The sequence below is a fragment of the Balaenoptera borealis genome (genome assembly GCF_965194805.1).
Source record: "Balaenoptera borealis genome assembly, chromosome: 2".
Classification (NCBI taxonomy): domain Eukaryota; kingdom Metazoa; phylum Chordata; class Mammalia; order Artiodactyla; family Balaenopteridae; genus Balaenoptera; species Balaenoptera borealis.
In genome coordinates, this window is record NC_138867.1 from 104,922,821 (window position 1) to 104,948,428 (window position 25,608).

At 42.4% G+C, this 25,608-nt stretch overlaps 1 protein-coding gene across 1 annotated transcript in view; it reads right to left on the reverse strand.

The window, feature by feature from the left end:
- The window catches only part of ZNF608 (zinc finger protein 608), a 120,795-nt gene that overhangs the window by 57,258 nt on the left and 37,929 nt on the right, over window positions 1-25,608 (reverse strand). The window contains exon 3 of the mRNA XM_082379605.1: window positions 1,117-1,372. Within this exon, the coding sequence (XP_082235731.1) occupies window positions 1,117-1,372 (256 nt within the window). The remainder of the gene's footprint in view (window positions 1-1,116; window positions 1,373-25,608) is intronic.

Here is a 25,608-nt window from a genome sequence, read left to right on the forward strand (position 1 = left end):
ATATATTTTACTTCCTCTTCTTTGAGTTTCAGCCCTCAATTTTTCCCCTTGATATAGAGGAACCTAAACAATGATTTTGTGTCTCAGATTCTTCTTGTTACCCTTATCCTTGCTCTGAACTCCTCTCCCGAAAGACCATGATATTGACAACAGTCATCTCCTCATCCTTGACCAATCCAGCTCAGAGGAAAAAATGTTTCCCCTGTGTTTTTCATTTTCCTTTGGTCCCCTGGTGTACCCTGGGCCATGCTTCTTTCTTATGTGCTCTCCTCTACTCACTCCCCCATGAGAGAGCAATGCAGCTCTCTCCTTGATATTCAGTTTGTAATTATCTGTTGGCCTCTGCCAAGGACACTGGCCATCTGAAACACGCTCTATTTGATGATCATATGAGATGTGAGATGTGGCCAACCATGGTCTGGATCCACTGTCAGTACGACATACACCTGATGTGTATTTCCAATAGCAATGAGACATTCACCCTGATCCATTTCTCTTGCACCTTGGGTTCTCTTGTGACTAATGAATAGCACTTGCCAGAGGGCTTGCTGGGTTAAGGGGCCGGGAAGGTGCTATGTTTCCAGCCACAGAAAAGAACTGACTGGCTCAAATGGGGCTTAAGCCTTTGACCTTGGCTTCATTAGCTCTCAGTACCAACCAGCCACAGTCACAGGACAGCAATGGCCCTTGCTAAATGCAGGAACCCTGTGTCGATTCAGAAGGGAAATATAAGCCTCAACAACACCACGACACCCACACGGAGACAGATCTGTTAGCAAACCAAGAAGGAAATGAACTTGAGATCTATGTCCCATTCTGATTTCCACGACACCTCCTAGCAGAAAGGGTAACCTTCACCCTGCTTCTCACAGTCCTGCCAAGTTAGCGCTTAAAGCGGAAAACCACTTTGAGGGACACCAGATTGATCGTGAATGTAAAAGCAGCCATGAACAAAAAGAGAAACATAGCTCTTATTTCAACAAAAATCGAGAGAGCATAGAAACCACTTTTCTGTCCTCTCTGAACACCACACAGCAAATTCCCCTTGCAGGTGGACACACATACATCATGAGGAAGAGGGCATGGGAAAAATAGATAAAAATAAATTGTATTTACCTTCTTCTGTTTCATGCCACACGATCCCTTCCAAATTCACACTGGTCCCGGGTTCACAGGGCCCAAGACACTCTGGCTCTGTCACTACTCCGACTTCACACGTATTGACACCCACGGAACGAGTCCGAACCAAAAGCTGTTCAACCGGTGCTGCAATATTGGATGAAGATGGGGAAAAGTAGGAGGGCAGAATCTGAGGCGTGAGACTGCTGGAAATCGGCGGCGGTGGTGCTGGCACTGTAAACAGGGGGTCAACCTGAAAGACAGACAAGCTTACTGCAGTGGTGCTGCACGCTCGGCGCTCTTTTCAATGCAATCTGTTTACATCACTTCCAGAACACATCACCATTCCAAATTCCATTTGCAATTATAATACGCTTTGAGTGTTTTAATGGTGCCAAAATACAAAGCAGAATAGAAATAAGCATTTTCGTTTTTCATGACACGCAAGGTAAACATTGGAGCTCTAGCTTCCTGTGCTATAGACAGGCCTTCAAGGTCCTTCTAAATTCACCAATTAACAACCTTTAGCCTCCAGAGACGTGAATGAAATATGCTTTGCCAAATGAAGACTATTTCCCACTTGTCGTGAAATCGTATTTTCAACACTACAGTATTTTCCAAAGGAGAAACTCTAATAAATACCCATATAGGCATCACTGGCCATTCAAGTACAGGAGATGGACTAAAATTGTTTTCAAAGTATTTTATAAACCATAATGAATTAAATCACTACTAAAATAGATTAACTACTCTGCCAAATATATAAAATACATAAATTTGATTACACACACTGAAACACAGAAACTGGATATTATTAGCATGTATTAAGCATCAACTTTTAACTAAGTGTTCTACTGCAAAGTTTGGCAGAATTCATATAAATGGAGAAATAAATACGTGTGCTCAACAGAATCTGAGTTTCTCCAATGCACAAATCCTTTAGTGGTTCAACAAAGATTCCTGATGAGTTGGACCAAGACTCAGCAGCCCTCCCTATGTCCGAAAAGAGAAATGACAGCCAAAACGAGATCTTGTGGTACAATAGCTCCTTTGCACCCCGATCCTGAGGAGAGCAAGCAAAGGAGTCCTTGACCACAAAAAGTTTAGGAGTCAGGCCATAATGAAACCAAAGACTATGCCTGTACTAAGTAGGTAGACGGTCAACAGACTCATTCATTCCTTCCGCCCATTTTAACCATTGTTGTAACTGCTACGGAATAGCTTTGGCCCTGCTGACAGGTTATCAAATGTGAAAGAGCCAAACACACAGCATGTCTGCACCAGGATTCCAGATCACCTATGTCCTCAGGCTGCACAGAGATACCACCTACACACAAGAGATGATACCGTATGTATTTTATCAGTTGGGCTAACAAATTAGATGTGTAAAAAGGACACAGAGAAGGTTGTTCTGGTAAAATGCCATCTTAGTCTGTTTATATATTCTCAGTTAACGTTTGTAAGAAATCAACGTTTGGCTACAGACATAATAGAGTCTTTGTTCGTCAAAAAAAAAAAAAAAAAAAAACCACACACACAAAAAGAGTGTATTTCAAGATAAGTCATATGAGGAAGTGTGCTCCTAGATAAACAGCTGAAGCAGTCATCTGTGTGGGCTTCTTGTTCATATGACTGTGGAACTATTTCTACAGTTTGCATTTCACTAAAACGATACAGCGACGTTCACATGCCTGAGTGATCCAAGATGCAATAGAACAGCCCTTCATCCAACTGCACGCTAAAGAAACTTAATTTCCTGCTCTCGAAGCTGCCATAAAACTCCTTTTGCTCCATGCTTTTTTATTGTTCTTCCTTCTTGATCACAGAGCCCAAGAAAGGAAAGCATTTAACAGCCCCAAACCCCAGATCTGGTGATTTATGCTTTCGTGTAAATGCAGCTTAACATGGATCAAAGTTCACACTGATAGTTCCTATTTTAAAACTGAGCTGACAAATGAAGAAAGGGGTTCTGAGGAAGAAAATTTAAGGAGGGCAGGGGGAGCCAATGCAACCCTGTAGTCTTTATTACAACTAAAAGATTGCGTGAGATTGAAATCACTTTCTAGAATTTAAAAAAGAAAAAAAAAAAAAGACCAAGGAAAATTATAAACCAGCTATACTGCACATTTTTTTGGCGCATGATTCCCAACAACCTCTTAATTTGTACAGTTAGTTGTAAACTGTAATTTGGTGCTACACATGTAAACTGAAAAGACAAAATGGAGCAATATTCTCAAAATATCCTTTGTATCCTTGATCGACAGCGTACGCTAATTCCAAGAGAACAAATATAGCTTCAGTTAGATAAACAAGAAAATGGAATAAAACAAAAGAGGGAAGGAGTCTCAGAGAGTACCAACTCTCTAATTTTGAATTTCAGGACACCCTGGGGCAACATGTACAACAGGAGTTATAGGTACAGGGTGTGCTGACACCAGGACTGTGGTTCCACCTCCCACATTAATTAAGCCTGTGACTTGGGAGAGTCATTTAACCTCACCAAGGCCCATGTTCCTCAACTGGAAAATGTATTCTTTGGCCTTCTAATAGTGATGACGAATCCTCTCACAACAGAATTTCTAGACCAAATCCCTATTTCAGTATAACTCTGCTTAGGGATATATTTGTATAGAGATACACGCACACTCACATACTTATTTGGGATATTTATGTAATTTCAAAGATGAAGCTTCTAAAGAATCTAGAAGCTTGATGGGAGAGGCCATGGTATCCTGGGCCTACCGGCAAGTTAACTGTGCTTATTTCCATTAACACAATTCAAATGCAATGAAAACAGTTCAGTTGATGACATTTAAAGAAGGGACCTTGGAGCCCTGTGCATGCTTGTTTTAAAATGAAAAAACTAAGATTCAGAGAAGTTTGACTATAAATATGAACTTAACCATAAACAGCCCCCCAATGTGATAATAGTCTAAAACTCTTAAACTTGATAGGAAAACTCAATAGGTAATACAGTTTTAAAGGTTCAACTCTTTGACTTGCACAAGTGAATTTCTCTTAGTTTTTCCACTGTACTCACTTCCTCCATGTAGCTCAAAACTCCCTTTCCCACAGGTACCAATCATCCTTATCAGTGAGAGTAGAAAAGGGAACTTTTCTCCCCTGAGATTTCAGGATTTGGAGTGGAGAACAAAGACCTCCCATGTGGTCTACTGGGGGTCCCTCTTCCCCAGAGCTCACCAACTGGAAAAGGGGTGGGGAATGATAGCTCCTCCCAGAGGCAGGTTTTATTTGGCAGGTATGCTACTTTTAAAAACCTTTCCATTTGTTGACCAACACAAAAAATTAGGGAAAAGTCTGAATTTCCACTATCTCGTAACATAATAATTGGCTCACGTGCTACGCTGGGCCCACCTTCCTCGTGGCATCAACTGACAGGGCTGAGCTTCCCTTAGCCTGCAGTGACCTACCCAGGCACAAGCAGTGAGTTGGCGTTTCCAGCTTTTCCGAGACAACCACAGAATGTTGGCGGTAGAAGGTCATCTAACCCAACTTACTCATTGTAGACAAAACCGTGGCCCATATCTGTTTGTGTGCAAGGGCAATTAAGCATCTCTAGGGGCAGCCCAGATGAGCATAAAAAAAGCAGCATCCTCCAAGCAGGACCTTCACAGAACGGGTTCAACATACACTAACACTAGAGACAAAAGAGGGGTGAAAGGGAAATAATTCAGAGTGTGGCCATTTCTTTCTACCAGCTAACACCCCCAGTGGGAGAAGTTCCCCTCAAAAAGGTTTTGGTTCTTTTGTGTATCTCATGGTGGCTAAATACACAGTCACATGACACCATATGTAGCGCAGGATTTTGAAAGATCTTCAACAGTTACTGTTGCCTTATACAAAAGGTCAACTCCACTGCACCCTGATTTCTCGGTCACTCACTGATCACTGAAACGTAATTTCTTCACCCAATGAGGCTCCTTAAGACAGAGAGTAGCAACAGTTCCCATGAGGGAGTCTGGGGAGGAAGCAACATACACTTGGACTTGGGTAGTGATTAACCTCGGGTTGTGCTGGATTCAAATCCTGACCCTGGTGGTACTTGCTTGCGTGGGACCCTGAGCCAATGACCTGGCTACTCTAAGGCTCAGTGTCTGGACCTAAGAAATGGGAATAAGAATAACAATAACCTGCACAGGGTCGCGGTCAAGACGCAGTGAGATAATTCATGCCCAATGAAAGCTCTGCATGGTGCTTAACTCAGTAAACAACGACTTTGAAAAAGAAAAAAGAAAGTCCCTGGTCTGATATTACAGTTCTCTAACCCTGCATCCACTCTTACAAAGCTCCTTTTTATATCCTACTATGTCTAACATAAATCTATAATCCTCTCCAAATGCATGGCTAAGTGCGGTTAAAGTGTGTTAAAAGTATAAGAAAAAGGGCTTAACCCTGAGAAGCTCAGCCTGAGGAAATACTGCTCCTTTCATACACTGGCATCTGGCAGCCGTCCACCAGCTTAATCCAACCCCCCTTTATAGCAGGCCCTGATGAGTCCTACACTTCTAGAAAATCTCCTTCTACTCGTCTCTAGCTGTACCTCTTTTTTTGTGCGCTGCTCCCCCCAAAGTCTCCTTTTATTCACCTCAACTCGATCACATGTCCACCCAATAAATAATTACTAACACACCTGCTGTGTGCCAGGCGCCGCTAGCAAAACAAGAGTGGGCAAGACTGTAGCAGTAATCAACATACAAATCCAGCAAAAGTACAAGTGTCGCTGTAGAACCTCATCCAAGGGGCTGTCCCTGGTGGCCTGAGCGCAAAAAACAGCATGTAGAAGACAGTGCGGGGCAGGGATCGGTCTCTGGAGTTGGAATCCATCTCAACCTTTAAGAACCCTTGGCAAGTTGCTTGATCTGTCTGGGACTCAGTGGCTTCATCTGTAAAATGTAAATAACACTTGGCTGCTAAGGTGACTACTACCTGAGATCATTCAAACAACATTAGCCCAGGGCCCAGTAAGGAATAGCCCTCAATAAATAAAAGCTATTGCCATTGTCAATATGATTATTATTATTACAAATATACTTGAGACCTGAACTGAAAAGAAAACAATAGGTGGTATGGCCCTTTAAAGCCAAATGCTAGGATTTGCCACGTTCAAAGGCAACTCAAGAGAGGCAGTTATAAATACCTTTCTGGAGGGAAGTACCCTAAAATAGTAATCATCAGATATTCCATTTAAACATTGGTGGGGAATTATTAGTCAAATAATACCAATAAATGGAATAAAAGAGCAGAAGAGAGAACTGGCCGGTTTTAGCGATGGTTCCTTTGTCAAAGCTCTTTTCTGTTATCTTGACGGGACACTGATGTAACCTGCTAGAGCCCAAAAGAGGAAAGCAGGAAAGCAGCCATCTCCAGTGGAAAAAAAAAAAAAAAAAGAAAGACCCATAAGTCTAACAGCTGGTGGTGGCAGCCTGTCAAACTGAGGAAAGTTAATGTCAAGAACAGACGCGCGGCAGTCTCTCACTGTTATTTTTGCATGATTATTCCCAGGTGTTGGTGCACGCTGAGCAGTAGCCTGGCTATTTATCACTTGAGAGAGCCTAAGAGTATGGGAGTAGGGGAGCAGAGAGGAGAGGCGGAGGCGGGGAAGAAGAGGTTATTTACACAGATAGCGGCACTTAGGGTGTGCAATCAGAGGGCTGGGGGAAAAAAATCTGCAGAGAGATTCTGGCAATATTTTCTCTGTTCACCTTATTTCAAGAGCTTCCTGAGTGCCGATGAGCAAGGAAGGCTGCAAAGCTGGAGCGTGAGTGGCAGCAGCTTTGCATCACGTGAGCACGGACTGTGGCAGCCGGTGATGGGTTTCCAGGACCCACAAACTGACAGCAAGTGAGGAGGGGTCGGCAGGGCAGGGCTGGGGGTGCTCCAGGCACTCCCGCTCCGCTCAGACCCAACAAAGGGACAGTCAGGTGGCTCTGCTGCGGGGAGGGCTAGCGCTGCCAGGCAGAGGGGAAGGAAGTTCACAGCCTGGAGATGGGCAAGCCTCAAGGAAAGATTCCCTCCCACACCCCGGGGGCGGGTCTGAACCCCCATTGGGGAGCCTGCCCAGGTTTCTTCCATCTGTTGCCACAAATCTCCATGCTCATCTTGCTCTTAACCCCTCAATCCTGGGATTCTCAGGTCGCCAACAACCAGAGTGGGAGCGGTGTTTTATTATTTTGCTCAGAGTCAATATTTTTACCTTCTATGAGCGCGCCAGGGCACAATTACTTAATGCTCACATTTTCTCCATATCCTGGTATTTGGCTGTTTTATGAGATTGCCCACAGTCACCTCTTTAATTTAAAAAGCATTAGACAGAGACTGCACTTCGTGTAGGGGAAATCACAGCTCTTTAAAGGTGACCACTGGCGCAGTCTATCACTTTGCATTTTAACTACCCTTTCGGCCTGACATCACTGCTTCATGAGTAGAGCAAGGGAAGCTTAAAAAATGGTTTCCTTAAGCACCGATCTTTTCCCCAAAATGATTCGTCAAGGGTAAATTTCCATCCCTGTCGGACACAACTGCAACAATTGTATTTCTGTCATTCCTAAGTCTATCTTTCCTACATGTAGTGGAGACTTCCTTCTAGAACCGTGATCAGGGCAACGCATGCTCTACAACTTGCTGCCACACAACAGGGGCAAACTCTTACTAAGGGCCGACTGTGCACCAGGCCCCCATATGTCTTCTATCTCCTTTGACACTCATTATGTCCCCATTTTATAGAAGCAGAAATTGAAGATCTGGAGGATGGGCAACTTACCCAAAGAGCTGAAATGCAAGGCCAAACCTCTCTGATTTCAAAGTCCATGGGCTTTCTTGTAAAACCACTAATGACATCAGTAGCTACGGTTTAACACATATAACACAGGAGGGATTATACTGTGCATTCTCCCATTCAGTCCTCACAGGCTATGACTGAAAGTACTTTACAGATGAGGAATAAGAAACTTAAACTTAAAAGGTCACTTAGGGTCAGTGGCTGAGCCAGAATTTGAACCCACATTGGTCAAATGGCAAAAGAAACTCTTCTCAATGTAAAAGAGAACACAAGATGTTTGAAACCTACCTCCCCAGGTAATTTCTGACCCTTTTCTGCACGTTAGGAGGCACGCATCTGATCACTTTTCCCAACACCTAGTTCAGAATGGTGCATCTCGTTGTGTCCAAGCAAATACTGCCATCCCTCCAGAAACCTCGACTAAAAACCTCGCGGAAACCAAAGCTCAGGCTTTGTTTTGTTTTGCTTTTAAACATCTTTATTGGAGTATAATTGCTTTCCAATGGTGTGTTAGTTTCTGCTGTATAATAAAATGCATCAGCTATACATATACATATATCCCCATAACCCCTCCCTCTTGCGTCTCCCTCCCACCCTCCCTATCCCACCCCTCTAGGTGGTCACAAAGCACCCAGCTGATCTCCCTGTGCTATGCGGCTGCTTCAGGTTTTGTTTTGCTGTTGTTATTGTTTTAACTCATCCGACTCCAAAAGCAACAGCTATGTACAATGACTTGGAATCATACCATTATTTTCATTTTCTCATCCCCGGGTATAAAGACCAGAGACCGCCCCAAATAAAAAGCCAAAGTACTTTTTAGCTGTTCAAGTGCTTTTAAAAGCTTCTCCGTTGAACGGGTAGGGCTCAGCCTGGGGCTGAAACAGGGCTCTGGCCCCAAGGCCAGTTGGGGCCAAGACGGATGCTTTCTTTTCCAACCAGGACCCCAGCCACGCTGAAATCGCAGAATGCCAACCCAGGGTCTCTGTGGCGCTGCTTGGGGGTGGTGGTCAAGGGAAGGTCGCTGACTGTTAGTGTGTCACTCCAGAAGTGACTCCATACGTGTAGGTCACAAGGCAGAGGCACACACGGGCAAGCCACAGGTGTAAAATATATTTTAAACCACAGTGACGATCCTTAACTTCATTCTCTAGCCATGACAATTTTTCAAAGCAAAAGAGAAGGTACTGAGTATGGAAAGACAGAGTGTAATTCAACTACTCCAGACTCAGTGTCTTAAGTTCTTTGATGGCTGTTTTGAAGCCAAACCAAATTCTCCCCTAGAAGGCCCTCCATCAGCTGTGCTGAGTTCCACAGGAAAGTGCTGTCAGTGGAGGTGGAGGGGACATGGGGACTCAGCCTCAGGCACTTTCCACAGCAGTTGTCACATACTTAGTCTCATTTGTGTTCTTTGCAAAAGAAACATCTGTCCTATTGCTGAGCGACAGATTCTTCACCTGTTTTATAAGTGCCGGTGACATCTTCCACTGCTCAGCAAGCTGGGCGTGCTTTAAACAGCAGGAAATGATCAATGTTTTCCTATCTTGTTCGTAAGGGTTCTCTGATCTCCTCACATCCTGCCTATTTCCAAAGACACTTAAACACACACACACACGCACACACACACACACACACACACAGAGAAAGGAGGCAGTGGTAAAGCTATTTTAAAAAGTCTGGGGGGCTTCCCTGGTGGCACAGTGGTTGAGAATCTGCCTGCTAATGCAGGGGACACGGGTTCGAGCCCTGGTCTGGGAAGTTCCCACATGCCGCGGAGCAACTAGGCCCGTGAGCCACAATTACTGAGCCTGCGTGTCTGGAGCCTGTGCTCCACAAGAGAGGCCGCGACAGTGAGAGGCCCGCGCACCGCGATGAAGAGTGGCCCCCGCTTGCCACAACTAGAGAAAGCCCTCGCACAGAAACGAAGACCCAACACAGCCAAAAATAAATAAATAAATAAATAAAAGTCTGTCTTCTTGGATTAATCCTTTTCACAAGTCTCTTTACTTTGTATAAAGTTAAACTCCTGAAGAGTTCCACACAAATCCCACTTCTTTCAATTAGATCTGGCCCCCAATCCTAACAGTGAAACATTTAAAAAAGGTGGCCCAGAGGTAAAACTCTGAATTTTTAACTCTGCATTTTGCTTCGCGTGGGTGCACCTGTATCAGCAAGCAAATCAATTTCAAAATCCCTGACTACTGGGTATCTTCGTAGATACAGGCCATCAATGCACTGCCTGTCTTTGCGTGACCCCAATTTCCCCTTGAAATTAGGGAAAGGTTGGAGGCCTATCATCCTCAACCATCTCTGGACACAGATATGATTTAAAGAAGGGAAAAAGGAAGGGAAAAGAAGGAAAGAAAAGGCTGTTTGGGGAAAAAAAGAAAAATCACCTTATTCCTAATCCTCTCAACTAACAGCACTTCTTTTCTTTATAGTAGAGAATCTCACCTGCAACCACCTAAAAGGAGTATTTTCAACGAATATTTTAGACATTTAAATTATAGACACAATACATGCTGGTCATAACAAGTTCAAACAAGGAAGTGCCTGAGTCACACCTTATGGGAACTAAGATGGCACTTTGGAAAGGGTCAAAGCCCCGCTTTCCACAGCAGGGCGGGCCAACCACGGAAGGAGGCAGTTGTGACATCTTGCCCAACATACTATCTTGGTACCATTCCCCCCTCCCTGCAAAACCTAAACGCTGCTCACATAAATTCAGGTCTAAGATGCTCAGTCAGCATCAATGTCTTATCCCTCATCCTTCCATAACTTCCAAACACTGATTCAAAACAGCCATCACTCTCTTAATGCAAGCTTTGAAATTTTAATTTCATATCAAATCAAACAACTCAGTAAAGCTCTCCATAGTTCATCACAGAGATGGACGATTACAGAACGAAAGAAAATCACGAAGCTCCCCCAGCCACCTCCATACCTGTCTTCAAGGACACCCTGGAGACACTCACATTCATTCTTTTTTTTGTTTGTTTAACCTTTTTTGGTTTTTTTTCGGTTTTTTTACGTTCATTCTTATTTCAGCTCTACCGAAAGGCAAGAGTGGGCTTTCTCATCTGATTTTATAAACTAAGGAAACTAAAGTCTTAAGAGGTAAGTTACCTCGCAAGGTCAGGAGCAAAACAAGAGACCACAGGCTATCCCAGTGAAGGCTGCCATGCCCTTACCAAGCTTTGTACCATTACTTAAACTTTTAAAGTTCTCTTCTCACAGAACCCTCCCAAACCCCAACAAAAAAGCTGCCCACAGGCCCAGAATTCTGTTTTCCCTCCTGAGAACGAGAGAAAAGTCAGACTTTAAAAGTCAACAGGTCATTCTCCAGGGAGATCCTCTCTTCTAACAGTTTCTTATGCATCCTTCTAGAAATTTAATCCATATAAAAAAATGCAGGGCAATGGGGAGGGATCGATTTTCATTTTATAGCCTTCTGTGCTTGCATGAATTTTAACATGAATATGTACTACTTTCATAATTCTTTTAAAAACTAGTTTTTAATTAAAAAGATGCTAAGCCATTCCACTTTAGAATAAAAGGAAACAAATGCTAATGCAGAAGGGAGAAGGCACGTGATTAAGACTATTTCAACTCCTTGTGCAGAGGTCCTGAAATCAACAAGCCAACGTGTTACTGCGTGGGACTTAGTGTGTGTGATGGGAGATGGTGTATTGACCCTGTGTCCTCCTCTTTACAAGGGCTGCTGATTAAAGCCCCCTCACCATTGGGGAAGTCGTTCCCTCATCTTGGTGGCCAGGTGCCACCACGTACCAAGCATTGCTCCGTGAGCCCTAGAGGGCCCCGAGGACGCTGGGGAGACCAACGGTGACCGCAGAGCAGTGTAGGGTCCGGGCTGCGGTGGTCAGTCAGGCCCAGGGCACTGTGGGAGCACCAAGGATCTGAAGGAATTGCAGGACTGAGCCTGGGGAAGGGCGGGAGGTGTGGGCAGAGCTGAGCCATGCTGGACGGCACAGTCAGTTAAGGGGCTTAGGGGGTCAGGAAAAAGATGGAACATTAAGGATGGAGGAACAGACAGCTTGTGAAGAGCCCAGGTCAGGATAAGAATTTGGGGGGTGATGCCAAGTTAGCAGAGAGCGGTGAGCCTATGACAGCGGGGGCATGGGAGGATGGATAGTTTCTGTGGTAAAAAGGAAGCTGTGTGAGGGGGTTGAAACTGGAGGAAAGGAGGACAGTTAGGAAGCTGCTAGAGTCACCCACGGAAGAGGGTGCAGCCGCGGTGAGGGTCGGGGGAGAGGCCATGATCTGCAAGGTGGGGAAGTGGGGAGGCTCGAGGACCAGGTCCAGGTTTCTGTTTCAGGGGCTCAGGGCGTTGTTCCCTGGGATGGGGAGGATGGGCGGAGGGTGGTGGGGCGACGTCGATCATGCGGATGGACAGAACAGCGTGGAGCTCAAGAGAATGATCTAGACTAGAGAGGAGTCACTGGCAGGGAGAAAGCGGTGAAGCCAGCAGAGAGGACGAGATGGCTCAGGGGAAACGTGAAAAGTACGAAGAGAAGGGCCAGAACCCTGCAGGCCCCAACACTGATGGGGCAGAAAGAGAGGAGACGGCGTGTCTGTTGAGGTCACAGCAAACCAGGAGAGAGCTGAGTGACCAAAACCAAAGAAGAGAGGGTCCAAGGTCACCATGGTCTGGGAGGTCTGGTGGCCGACACCACAGAGCAGTCAAGGGGAGACAGTGCCCACCCTTGGGGAGCTGGCTTGGGCCCCGCCCCCCCATCTACCAGAAGAGCAAGACTGCTAGCTTTTCAATAGCGAGTCCTTAAATTCACCCTAACAGCCGCTGGCAGCCCCACAGTGTGGGCCCTATACCCCTCTGGAACCTTCTGTTTCAATCCAGGTGAAGAAATAATGACTCAACACCATGACTGCAGATCAGATGACTTGATCTGCGAGAACCCAGACTTCATCCCCAAATGCCAGCTCCTGCCGCCATCTTTCTGTGTCACTGGCAGCCAAGATGATGATGAGACCTTCACTTCAGGAGGCTGTATCACAAAACCGGTGGGTGTTCTGAATATGCTTTTTCAGACTGCCCCCACCTGATCCTACCCTTCCCAAAACGATGTCCTGAAGGGTCCAAGGCACCTCCCCTTGAGAATCAGTGCCAGACCCGAAATAGAGATAAACTCACTCGCCTTCCCTTCTATCTTCCTACTCTGGTACCTTTAAAAAACATGTGCCCTCGTTCCCTACATTCCTGCGCCCAGCCTGCAAGTCCCAGTTCCCCCACTGTGAACACCCTGCCTTTCCAGTCTCCGGGCAACGATCCTTTCCAGAGGAAGAATATCAGGAGCAGTGTACCCTGCTTGGGATGTCTTTAGTCCACAGTCTAGTTCAAGGGGCAGCAAACAAAGGCCACCGGGCCAAATCCGGCCCACTGCCAATTTTTTGTACAGCCCACAAGCTAAGCATGTTTTTTACAAATGAAATGTTACAATCAATTTAATGATAACAACCACTAACTCTGAACCCATACGAAGTGAAATGTTATCACCCCCCCATAAAAAGAGAATTCCATTCTTCTCATTAGTAGACCTGTATTACAAACAAATTGTACTCAATTACTATCATTAGATTTTAATTTTCATCAATTAAAAAAAAAATCTGTAGAGATTGTTTCCTTCCCTCATCACGTAAGGACCTACATATTATCCATGATTTTGCATCTGGGCCCACATGGTTAAAACAGGCACTATGCACCCTTTACAGAAAAAGTTTGCTGGCCCCTGCTCTAGGTTAATGGGAAATGTTGGTCCTTTCAATAGCTCACTTAGGTTCACCGGTGGACTCCAATGAATGTTACCAGGGAGAGGGAAAAGGGATGAGATGGGAGGTGCTGGAAAAGAGCAGGAAGGAAGGAAAAAAGGGAAGCAGGAAGAAGTATAGGAATAAGGAGTAAGCACATAGATTCATTTCTGAATGAGGGAAAAAGAAAAAAAGATTTTAATATACTACTATGCTTAGCTTTCCCATCAAAAATCAGGAGTCATAACCCACAAAAGAGACACAGGAGGTATACTTCAATTCTAACTTAAGCAGTCATGACTTTAAAAACTCAATAAATATTTATTGAACATCTCTTTATAACAGCTTGGCACTAACATAACGATAACCAAGACAGCCAAGATCCCTCCCTGCACAGAGCTTACACACAAGTCAAGTTTTTCAAAATAACAACACTGTTGATAAATTATACCTCTCTATTCCAGTAGAGGAATCTTAAGCATCCTGTGTAACTGCAACGTGTTTTTGGTCACATTTTTAATCTTGAAAACCAGGATATTTTATCTTAATTTTCTCTTAAGCCAGTGAATGAAATGAAATTATGGTTCTCAAACACATTTGGTTGGGAGCTAGAAATGAATCAAGCGATCCCAAAAACTTGGGTTCTTTCATCCAGAAGTCTAGTCATAAATGGAACAACTAGGACCATCGGTTCCAGAAGCCGCTTCTCACAGAGTATCATGACGGACAGGTCAACGTCTCATGCCAAGCGTCCCACTAACGCTTCTGAACTGAGTAGGAGCATGTGTGTCACAAATAAGTCTCTGTGTTTGACTCTCAGATCATTTACGTACTAGCTGCATCATCTTACAATTTCACTTAACTCTGCTAAGCCTCAGGTTCCTTACCTATAAAGTGGGGATCGCAGTGTATCATGTTACCAACTTGTAATTAATGTAATGTACACATGAAATGAGATCACCCAAATCAAGCCCTTATCATCTCCATCCTGTAGTAAGCGCTCAGACAGCATGAGTGGCCCCTGTCATCCACACACAGTTTCCACCAAAACCACAAAAGCAATGTTTTCAGAACTTATTCAATGTGTCACATGGCTAAACCAACACATTAAAAACCTGCTCCTATGGTCTCTGGAAACCAGAGGAAGGTTTTTCAAATGAAATGGAAAACTTCAAAATATCTGGAGATAAATCTATAGTCAAACATTTACAGATACTCAGAATCAGGTATATGATTTGATTTGATTTGGGAGGAACAATGATTTTTCCTCTTCCAGAAACTGGTGTCCTGGGAGGAATCTTAAATCTAATAATGAAGTCAGGATTAGCGTCCACAAAATGGCATTAAGAATGCTTGCCTTAGCTATTTCATAGGGGTACTTCAAGAATCAAACTAAACTGAAAACGGTCTCAAAAGAAAGCACAAATATAAATTTTAAAAAGTATACTATCACACTCACTAATCCAGTTTAGTTACTCTCTGGTGTCGAAAAGGAATGAAGGCTAGCAGAGGGTGGGAGACAGGGTCACACTATCTTAGCATCCATATTTCCAGAATATTTAATTTTACCATGTGTCTTATTTCAGGATATATTTTAGATGGCTACAACAAACTACTAAGACTAATTTTTAGGGGCAATTCACTCAATCTCATACCTACCAAAGAATACCTACTCTAAATCCTGTTCACATAGAACCATAAGAGATCGGCTTCAAAATAAACAGGTAGCCACACTTTTTAGTGGATATATAACCAATGAATAAGAAATTCTTGTATGATGTATCCCCCAAAACAAAGCAAATGATGGAGGACATATTCTATACACAAATACCAAACTATAAGCACCCTGTGGGCGATGGAACTTTCCATATTTACATTAAAATGTATATTTCTAGTACTCTATCCCTTAATAGCACAGTAAATTCCAGTCAGTTGCTAAACACCTGCAAAGAGAGTTAGAATTAGACTAAGCTAAATTTAAATCTAGTTGATTTGAATTATGATTTAAATCATCAGTCAAGAAGAACTGGTATCTTTTTAAAATTAAAAAGCGCATACTAAAAAAAAAAAAAAAAAGAAAAGCGCATACTTATTTTTGCCATAATGGTAATAAGCTTCATAAAACTCACAGATAATATACATATACTGCTTTTTTAAAAAATTATTTAAATATGGTATAAAAATATTTAAAATATTCCAATTATTTTTATTTTTAATATTAACATACAGCTCTTACATATGCATACATATTTTATACGCTCAAAAAGACTCAATACCTCTTAATAGATTTTTTTGTATTTTACAGCTACATTAGAAACTCTAATACTATTCCTTTATACATCAAAACTAAATGAAGCATTCATTTACATCACTGAAAGACTATCTTCTCTAAGTTAATCATGAATTTTTCCCACAGAGCATTAAAGTCTAATAGTCATAACCAAAATAATTTAAATTGTTTTGTTTAATTTTTTTAAAGGGCATTTCCATAAAATAAATAATCAACAAGGACCTACTGTATAGCACAGGAAACACTACTCAATACTCTGTAATAACCTATAAGGGAAAAAAATCTGAAAAAGAATAGATATATATGTATATGTATAACCAAATCACTTTGTTGAACACCTGAAACTAACACAACATTGTAAATCAACTATACTCCAATATAAAATAAAGATTAAAAAAATAAAAATAAAAAGGGCATTTTCTTCAATGGCAAATCATTTTAAGATAAGCAGCTTTTTAATCATCTTTATTCTTCAATGCTAACACTTATCAAAAGTGAGGACTCAAGTAAGAAACTAAACTCAAGAAAACCGTTTTATGCACGTAAAATATCAAATAGTATATAAAAAGCACATCTATCAAGCAGTTGTTTTAACCAACAACTTTAAATATCTTTAATAATAACTGAAGCACTTTGATATCTTATGTGACTTCTGTTTTGTTTTGTTTTAGTGGAGTGGGCTGGGGGAATTTGTTTAGGGTAGGTTTGGTATTAAGTGTTCTTCAGGCCTTCTTATATTCTAGAACTCTGGTAACTCCTTAAACTCTAACAATTTATTAACAAAACCTCTCCTCCTGGGACTTCCCTGGTGGCGCGGTGGTTAAGAATCCACCTGCCAATGCAGGGGACACGGGTTCGAGCCCTGGTCTGGGAAGATCCCACATGCCGCGGAGCAACTAAGCCCGTGTGCCACAACTACTGAGCCTGTGCTCTAGAGCCCACGAGCCACAACTACTGAGCCCGCAAGCCACAACTACTGAGCCTGCGCTCTAGAGCCCGCAAGCCACAACTACTGAGCCTGCGCTCTAGAGCCCATGCTCCTCAACAAGAGAAGCCACTGCAATGAGAAGCCCACACACCTCAACAGAGTAGCCCCCGCTTGCAGCAAATAGAGAAAGCCCGTGCGCAGCAACAAAGACCCAACGCAGCCAAAAATTAATTAATTAATTTTAAAAACTCTCCTCCCGATCTTTGCCATATAATTTTATTCTGAATAAAAATTGTACAGTTTGATAAAATATTTAACCTCTGACACACGTTAAACCGACATAACTGTCTCTTAAAAGCAATGTGGTTTTAAAAAACAGTTTTTAAAAAGCCAGTTCTTAAAATCACAAATAATTATAAATACTCCTTTGAAATCTAATATTTGATCTCAAAATTTAAGTGAAGATTAATTAACTAATGTTAGCAAAAAAATTTTAAGGGGCTCTGGAATAACACAGCCCCCAAGGATATGTAAAACTACAGGAGAAATTAGTCTTCCTTTTTTTTTTTTTTTTTTTTTTTTTTTTAGTTTTATAGATGAGGAAAGTTAGCTCAAGGACACAGGAGTCTATAGCAGAACAAAGGCCCAGACTCAGCAGAGGTTCCCAATCTAAGCCCCTTGTGCGTATGCAATGTGCAACTTGGTTTCACCTCTGCAGAGCCCAGGGTTCTGGGCAGAGAGGGGACTCTGGGTGTGTGTTGGGCCAGTGAAGTGTTGCCATATGGGCAGTGAAGGAGGACAACAGATATGATTTCTGTGGCTGTTACCTCTTCCTCTAGTGAAAGCTTCTTGCTTTCTCCTGCCCTTGTACAGAGCGCAGTCATACCGCGAGGCATGGGGTCAACACACACTGTGACTGCACAGTGACAATGCAATCTCACAGCTCTAGATGGCCGACCCCCACCATGTCACAATCTGAACAGAGGCGCACATTCTGAGGACTTCCTCCCCAGTGGCCTCTTCCCTTCTTCTTCCAGGGTGCCACGACTCCAACAGGCATGGTCCCACTCCATTCCCCTAGGCGTGAGTACCTAAGGCAAGAACACAACCTGGGACCCCAACCTGTACATCTTCCCACTGACAGCAGGTTATCTTTCTCTGCCTATCATTCTCCAAGGGCCTGGTTAGAGGAACAAACACATTCTCTTTCTCATGCGTTAGAAAGTCTAATATTTTGTCAAACAGAAATGAAAAATAAACCTAATCTAAGCTGTCATAGAATTGTGAGATGCCTCTGGCAGTTCTATCAAAGTATGAAGACACGTCGGGATGCTTTGAAGAAATGAAACTGCAGTTTATCAAGTGTGATTTATAAGCAACACTGATGTAGCTGGTAGATAACACTGCTGTCTAATCATTAGTAGTCAGACAACAGCCATGTGAACACATCAATTATGGGCCACTGCCAAAAGCCCTTGAGATCCTGGAGATTAACAGCCAATCCTCTGTTTTACAAGCTCACATCAAAAAGAATATTAATAAGAGGAGGGGCAATGTGAGAGCTTGTCAGAGTAATTCAGCCACTAAAACAAGGCACTTTTTTCCCTTCTCCTCTCTGTTGAATTGGCCCAAGGAAGTAGCTGGCATCAGCTACAAAGTGCAAAGCTGCCAATTTCTTGGGAAATGTTTTTCACTAACATATGGGAACTTGTAAGGGTCTGTAAAACAGCTATTTCGTGAAGAAAGACAGGCAAGCCTTCATGTCCCTTTTTTAAGTACTGGAATGAAACAAATGGGGTCACTGTGGAATTAGTGAATTATTTTTAAATTATTAACAGTACGCATAGAGAAGTATCCATTGACTTTGTCTCTACCCAATCAGAAATTTTGTAAAACCTCACATTATTCTTCTACTTCCACCAGCCAACAAAATTTAATTAACTAACAGAAACAACTAGTACTACCCTGCACATTAATGAGCTTCTTCAAATCAACATGGTTCAGACCAAAGTAGGACAAAAATCAAAATGTGTGGTCTCTAAGTACTTAAATTCCTTCTTTCCAGCTATCTCAGGAAGAGAGATATAAACCCCACTGATATTTCTGCAGTTAGAATTAAGCCAGCTCTCACAACCCACACATAGAAAGCATTTGCAAAAATATATGTCACAGGCACAGCATTGATTTCATTTATATTTCTTTTAACATACGCACCAGTGAGGACTGCTACATCTTTGTAAATGATCAGGTTAAACCAAACAGCTGGCAACTAAGGGTTTAGTGGGGTTCCAGCAGGCTCCCTAATATATGAACATAAGCCACACTACAAAATGCATGGCCTGGGTTTCCCCTGCTACTGAGAGATCTGTTTGCATTTTTATTTGTAAAACACTCTATATTTACAGAGTGTTTTCCTAATATTTCATTTGCTGCTTATCATTTCAAAATCAGCATGGGGTGGTAGGAAAAATCATTAGGGGAGAAAAAAGAAGTACGGGGTCCCTGTCACTTCTTAGGAGTCAAGCTATTTGGCCCCTAAGTAAGTTACTTAATTCAAGGACTTGCTGACAAGCAATTGTTAAATCAAAGATTCTTTACCTGGGGTTCAAAGACTTTGCGGAGTCTGAGAAACCCTGTTATTACAGAAGCAAAGGTTTATGTTTGCACATAGGTGCACTTTCTTCTTTTTTTTTCCCGGAGAGAGCATCCACAGATGCTCAATAAAATCATGACCTAGAATAGTCTTAAGAAGCATGGACCTAGTGTAAAGTCAAGGGCAAGAGCCATCCTTCTTTTTCATTATAGTGCATCCTCAATACATGTTTGCTCAACTAAAGGCACTGCATTAGTTTCTTCACCTATAAAACCAGGACAGTAACATGTTCTCTGACGACCTTCGAAGGCTGTCATAAAAACCTACAGGATATGGCTTTAGAAGTACTTAAACATAATTGAAGGTGTTAATAAATTCAACAAACATTCCTTGGGCAGCCAGATGCTAGGCGCTGTACAAAGACTAATAATTATTGAGTGCATTTTTGATATTAGAAAGGAAATCGCCTTCTGAGTAAATAATGCACCTGGGAAACTTACTTGGGGGGTAGGGGGGTGTCCTCAGAAAAAGAAACTATTCCCCGGCTTTGTTGATGCTGCATTAGAAGCTCACTCCAAAAGATGTTACAGTTTTCAGTTATGGGCATCAACTTTTTTTTCACCTGTGATTATGAGATTTCTTTTCTCTAGCAGTTTTCCAGCCAAAGCTCTCTTATTGTCAGAAACTCTAGAATTCGTAGTAACTAACCACAACCGTGCCCTGGCCACCTAACACAGCAACACTGGAAGAGAAGAAAAAGTCTTTCACAAGAAACACATAGAGTTTCAATCTATTAAATGTATATTTGCAAGTGCATTTATTTTGAAAAATATGCTTTAATAACATGTTGAGTTTAATAGGCAACTTCAAGGTAAAAATCAAACCACTGTTCTATTTAACAACAGTTATGACTATGAATGACACATGATTATAATCAATGAATATACACCAAAGCTGTCAGAACAGGCTGTGCTCCAAGTTCTTAGACAAATTTCACCAAAGATAAAGGGGCCAAATTCATCCCTGAGTTCCTAAGATCTTATTACACTCCAAACTCCGGAAGTGGTGCTTTTTTTTTTTCCAAAGTTAGATTGTTAACTCAGTTTAAACAATTTTCCTAAGGTCACGACTAAGCTGTAAGCTATAATAGTCACTTCTCTCTCAGTTGAATAATGACTCTTTTTTAGGAGTAGCCTTCCATTTTTGCCCCGAGGGTCTTGCAGGTGACAAAGAAATCATCAGACAAAAATCTGCCAACAAACAGGATGCCACAGCAATCTGTTATTCTGACACAGCATAACTCTTCCGGGTAAAGCATCTTTATCTTTATTCTTTAAAATTCAACAGACACGCTCTAGCAGACCCAGGCAAGCCAGTGCGATATAACCGATTATATACAGATGATGGTGCTTTAGAGAATTAAAAATGCCGCATAAATGCAAGGTATACCAAAATCCAGATAATTCCCAGCAACGTTTTTGCCTATGATCTCTGCATGGAAGAAAGATAGAAGACGTGGACCCTGTGGAGCCTGGCTCAAGGCCCTCCTCTCTCTACAGCCCTACTAAGAGAGAAGCCAGGTCAGCAAGTAGTTACCAAGCGTTTCCTAGAATCAGGCACAGTGCTAGATGCTGAGGAGATCAAAGTAAGTAAGGTGGAACCCGTGCCCTCCAAGGTCTCAGGCTGGCAGGGGAAACAGAAGAGGTAGAAGTCAAATACACGTGTCTCCAGTATAGCAACTAGGAGTGGGGAGAATTACAACTCCTTTTGGAACTAAAAGGACACTCAGAAAACACAGTCCAAGAAGAAACTAAGACACAGTAGTCCAAGAAGAAACTAGGCCCAAGGTCATAAAAGAAGACAGCGCCAAAGCATCAAGTGGGACCCAGTCTCTCAATCCCCAGTTCCTGAGCTTCTCCCCTGGATCATGACCCAGGCAGGAATCAGAGTAAAGGACCTGCTACAGGGAACAGTCTACCTGAAGGCCGCATGGGGCCAACATCAGTAGGGCTCACTGGCTATGCTCTGCTGACTAAGAGGGCATGATAGCAACCTGGCAATTTTCGGAAGCCCAGCTGACCAGGAGAGATGACCTACTCAAAGTGCATGCTTCATACACTCTCAAAACGTGTGAGGCAGTTTACTCCTGCCCAAACCAAATTGTTAACTAAGCAAAGCCATGGTCATCTTTACTATGTAAGTAGTTCATTGTGTAGGCATGCCTTTGCTCTAGGAGTCTAAGAAACACTAGCAAGGGTGTTTACCAGGCTCTAAATATTCCTAGGGCTGGAACTGCAAATCATGAGTCCTTCCTGCTCTACCAAAAAGACGTCTTCAAATGAGCGATCTGAAGCTTTTTCTAAATGCACCCAAAGAAGCCTCCTCCCCCCACTAAATGGGTAGGGGACCTGGGACAGGGTATTTGGGGAAAGGAAAAAAATTAAGCACTCTTCAGGTGATCCAGACATACAGCTCTGATTAAGAAACAATGTTTTTGATTCAAGGGTTCAAGGATTTTGGATACTGGATCAAATATTATTTAGATTGAAATATAAACCCCAAAAGCCAGTAAGATGAAAATCATGTTCACCTTCGAGTTGAAAACTATAAAGATTGCCAATTACCATCAAAACAGTACAAGAAAAAAAATTTTTAATAATCTTGCAGAAAGATCTTTCTCCACCAGTACAAAAACCAGAAGCCATAAAAGGAAATGAATTATAAACCTAACCACACAATTTAAGATATTTACACAGGGGGGGAAAAAACTAGCATAAACAGAATCAAAAGACAAACAAAGAGATGGGAAAAAAAAATTGTAAGCACAAGAAAAAATATTTGTAAAACATGAAAAAAAGTATATTTAACTAATATACACTCAACTACTTTAAAATCAATAAGAAATGACCAACAACTCATTAGAAAATTACTCAGAGGTTATAAACTCTAAATATGTAGAAGATACAATGGCTTGTAAACATAAAAAGTACAAATTTTTAAAAAGGACTACTATCTATCACAGGTTAAAGCCAAAAAATCAGAATTCACAGCATTAAATTGTACAAATACACGCATTTCATGTTCCATTGTTGGTGGGAATACACCTGATGAAATCAAGTTGGGGGACAATCTTGAAATGCATTCAAAATGAGATTCACCAGAGCGTTCTGTAACTAGAAAAAAAGACTAGAAAACACCTAAATGCTATTAGCAGAGGATCAGTTAAATAAATTATGGAATCAAAGACAGAAAGGGAACATATAATATCTAAGACATAGAGTTATGTGAAGAGAGCAAGGTGCAGATCTGTTTCTTTACTATGCTCTGATCTGTATAAGGAGACAAGATATATAAATATACATGCTTGAACATATGGAGACTATTTCAAGAAAGACATACAAAACTGTTCAAAGTAGTTGACCCTGGGGAGTAGGTCTAAAGGGGAAGTAAAATCTACTTTCCATTATATAATATTTGCATACAGCTTAACAATTTATGTACTGCTTTTTAAACTTCAGGTCAAATTTAAAGTATTTTAATAAATACAACTAGTTTCTTAGGGCCCTAGATCAGTCTCCAAAGTAGGAGGCATGTTAAACCCCCAGGGAGCATACAAGAACTCCAATGGGATGCAAGAAAAAAAAAATTAGAATTTCTATTTATACTATGACTTCATCATTTTAAATTTTTGTTGTTAGTAATTTTAGTAATGATTAACTATTTCATACAATAGTGTGTGTGTGTGTATACACACAACTAGAGACATCCGGTAAACATTCGCTCTGGGGAAAGTAACAGTCCCTTTTTAATGTCTGAGGAAGGTGCCATTTTGTCCATTCTCTGGGAAAAAAAATTTGACACTTATGATCTTGCACCTGAAATCAGCTGATAAAATCACACGAGATAACGCCCCCACCCCATCTCCCTTAACCACTTAGAAACTAGAATGAAATCAAAAGACTCGAGGAAGTTAAGCTTAGGGTAGATCCCCACACACTGAGATCCTTGTGTGGCGTAAGCCACAGCCTGGCCCACCCCTGCTCGAAACTCCCGATCCTTCCCCATCTCTGAGTCTTACTTAGCTCTTCATGGATCCCTGGAGCCTGGCCTGATGCTGCCACTTGAACTTCACCTCCTTGCCCCCTCCCCCACCCCTCCCTCTGCTCCAGCAACCCTGGTGTCTCCTGCAACACACCAAACACACTCCCTGCTCCAGGCTCCTTCACAGGCTGTCCCCTTGGTCTAAAAAGTTCTCTCCCCAGGGAGTCACATGGCTCCTCCTCACTGGCTATCACATCCCTACTCAAATGTAAACAAATACTCAACTCTCCTTTTCCACATCCCTCTCTACCTCCTCCTGCTTGATCTTCCCTTACAGCACTTAACACCAAGCAAAATATCTTTATTTGTCCCAAATAAACTAGAATATAAGCGTCGTGAGAGCAGAGACTTTGTTGCCAACTGTATCTCCAGGACCCAGGCTGTGCTTGCCATTTAATCTGTGTTCAAAAAATATGCGCTGCGTGAAGAAATGAATAAAGGAATGAATGAAAGAATAAACTGAGACCTGCATGGACACCTCCCCTTTCTAATATTTCTACTGTCAGAACACAAAGCTCTCTCCACCCCTCACCCAGGACCACTTGTGTTAAGGTCGATCACCAACAACAGTCATCCTTCCAAAGTCAGGAGTCAATTCTGAGTCTCATCTTAATCTGACTTCTTGGCATCATTTAACACATCTTCTTGCATCATGATTCCACTGCTTGCTAGAATTTCTGCACTTGCTTTCCAGAAACACCAGACTGGCTTGGTTATCTTCCTCCTCAGTGAATGCAGTGCTGGCTCCTCCAATGCTCCGTGGCTCAGCCCTGAGCCCCCGTCTTCTCCAGCTATACTTTCTAGGTGACGTCTTCCGGCCCCATGACGTTAAAAGCCCACCTGCACTCCCACTTCTTCCAATCAATGCCTGTAGCACTGGCCATCCAATTGGAGCGTCATTACCTGGCAGCTATGAGGTATATCAAAAGTGTGCCCCAATTCTTGACTGCACCCACCCCCAAATCCTGAATGTTATCCTTAACTTTTATCCTCTCACCACTCCCTAGCCAAGTCCTGTCCTCATTACCTTAGACTATGGGAACACTTCTCACCACCTCCATGAAGAAGTCTATCCTCTCTCACCGGGACGAATGAAAAAGTCTTACTGACTCATTTCCCTATTTCTCTCTATAGTCATTTCTCCACACAGCAGTCAAGGGCAACTTTTTAGAAACAAACCATATCATGTCACTCCCTTGCTCAAAACTGCATAAAGGTTTCTCATCATATTCAAACTAAAATCCAAACTCTTTACCATGGTCTACAAGGCCCTCCATGATCTGACTTGAGCCTAACTCCCAATCCAATACAACATGGTCTGCCCAGAACACAGTCCGTGTGTATTATCTGGTGGATTTAACAGCATGCGCAGTCAACCAAGAGAAAGACTAGGAAGTGTGTCCATAAACAAAAAAAAAAAAGGGAAATATCCAACCAATCGTGAGAACAGGCTTTGATATCCCTCAAGTCAGCCCAATTCTTTCTCTCCCATCTCAAGTTCATACTTGACACAGCCCTCTACCCTGCAACTGGGCTTCAAAACCACACCTACATCAGACCCTGCTTCACACTCATCTCTTACACCCCATTCCTCGCGTCAGAGGTCTTAAAGAAATATCAAGAGAAGAGGTTCTCAACAAGTAGGCAATCTTCTACTCCGTTTTTTCCAATGAATCTCTTCTCCACTGTGTCGTAAGATGCGCCAGGGTTTCCAACAGAAAAAATACACAGCCGTGGGTTTTGTCAGCTCTAAAACCCTCTTCTTTCCCTAAGGCAAGGCCTCAGAGAAATTAGAGGCACCACTGCTTGCACAAACTGTGGGGAACTCTGGTGAGTTGACAGGTACACTGGTGAGTTTATTACCCATTATCTTTCTGACCTGTGTCCTTAGAATTCTAGTAGCCTTGACCTTGTACAGCTGCCCTCATAGCTCTTTTCAGTTACGCACATTATTTCTATTATTTTTATTTCTCAAATCAAATTCATCAGGTATAGTA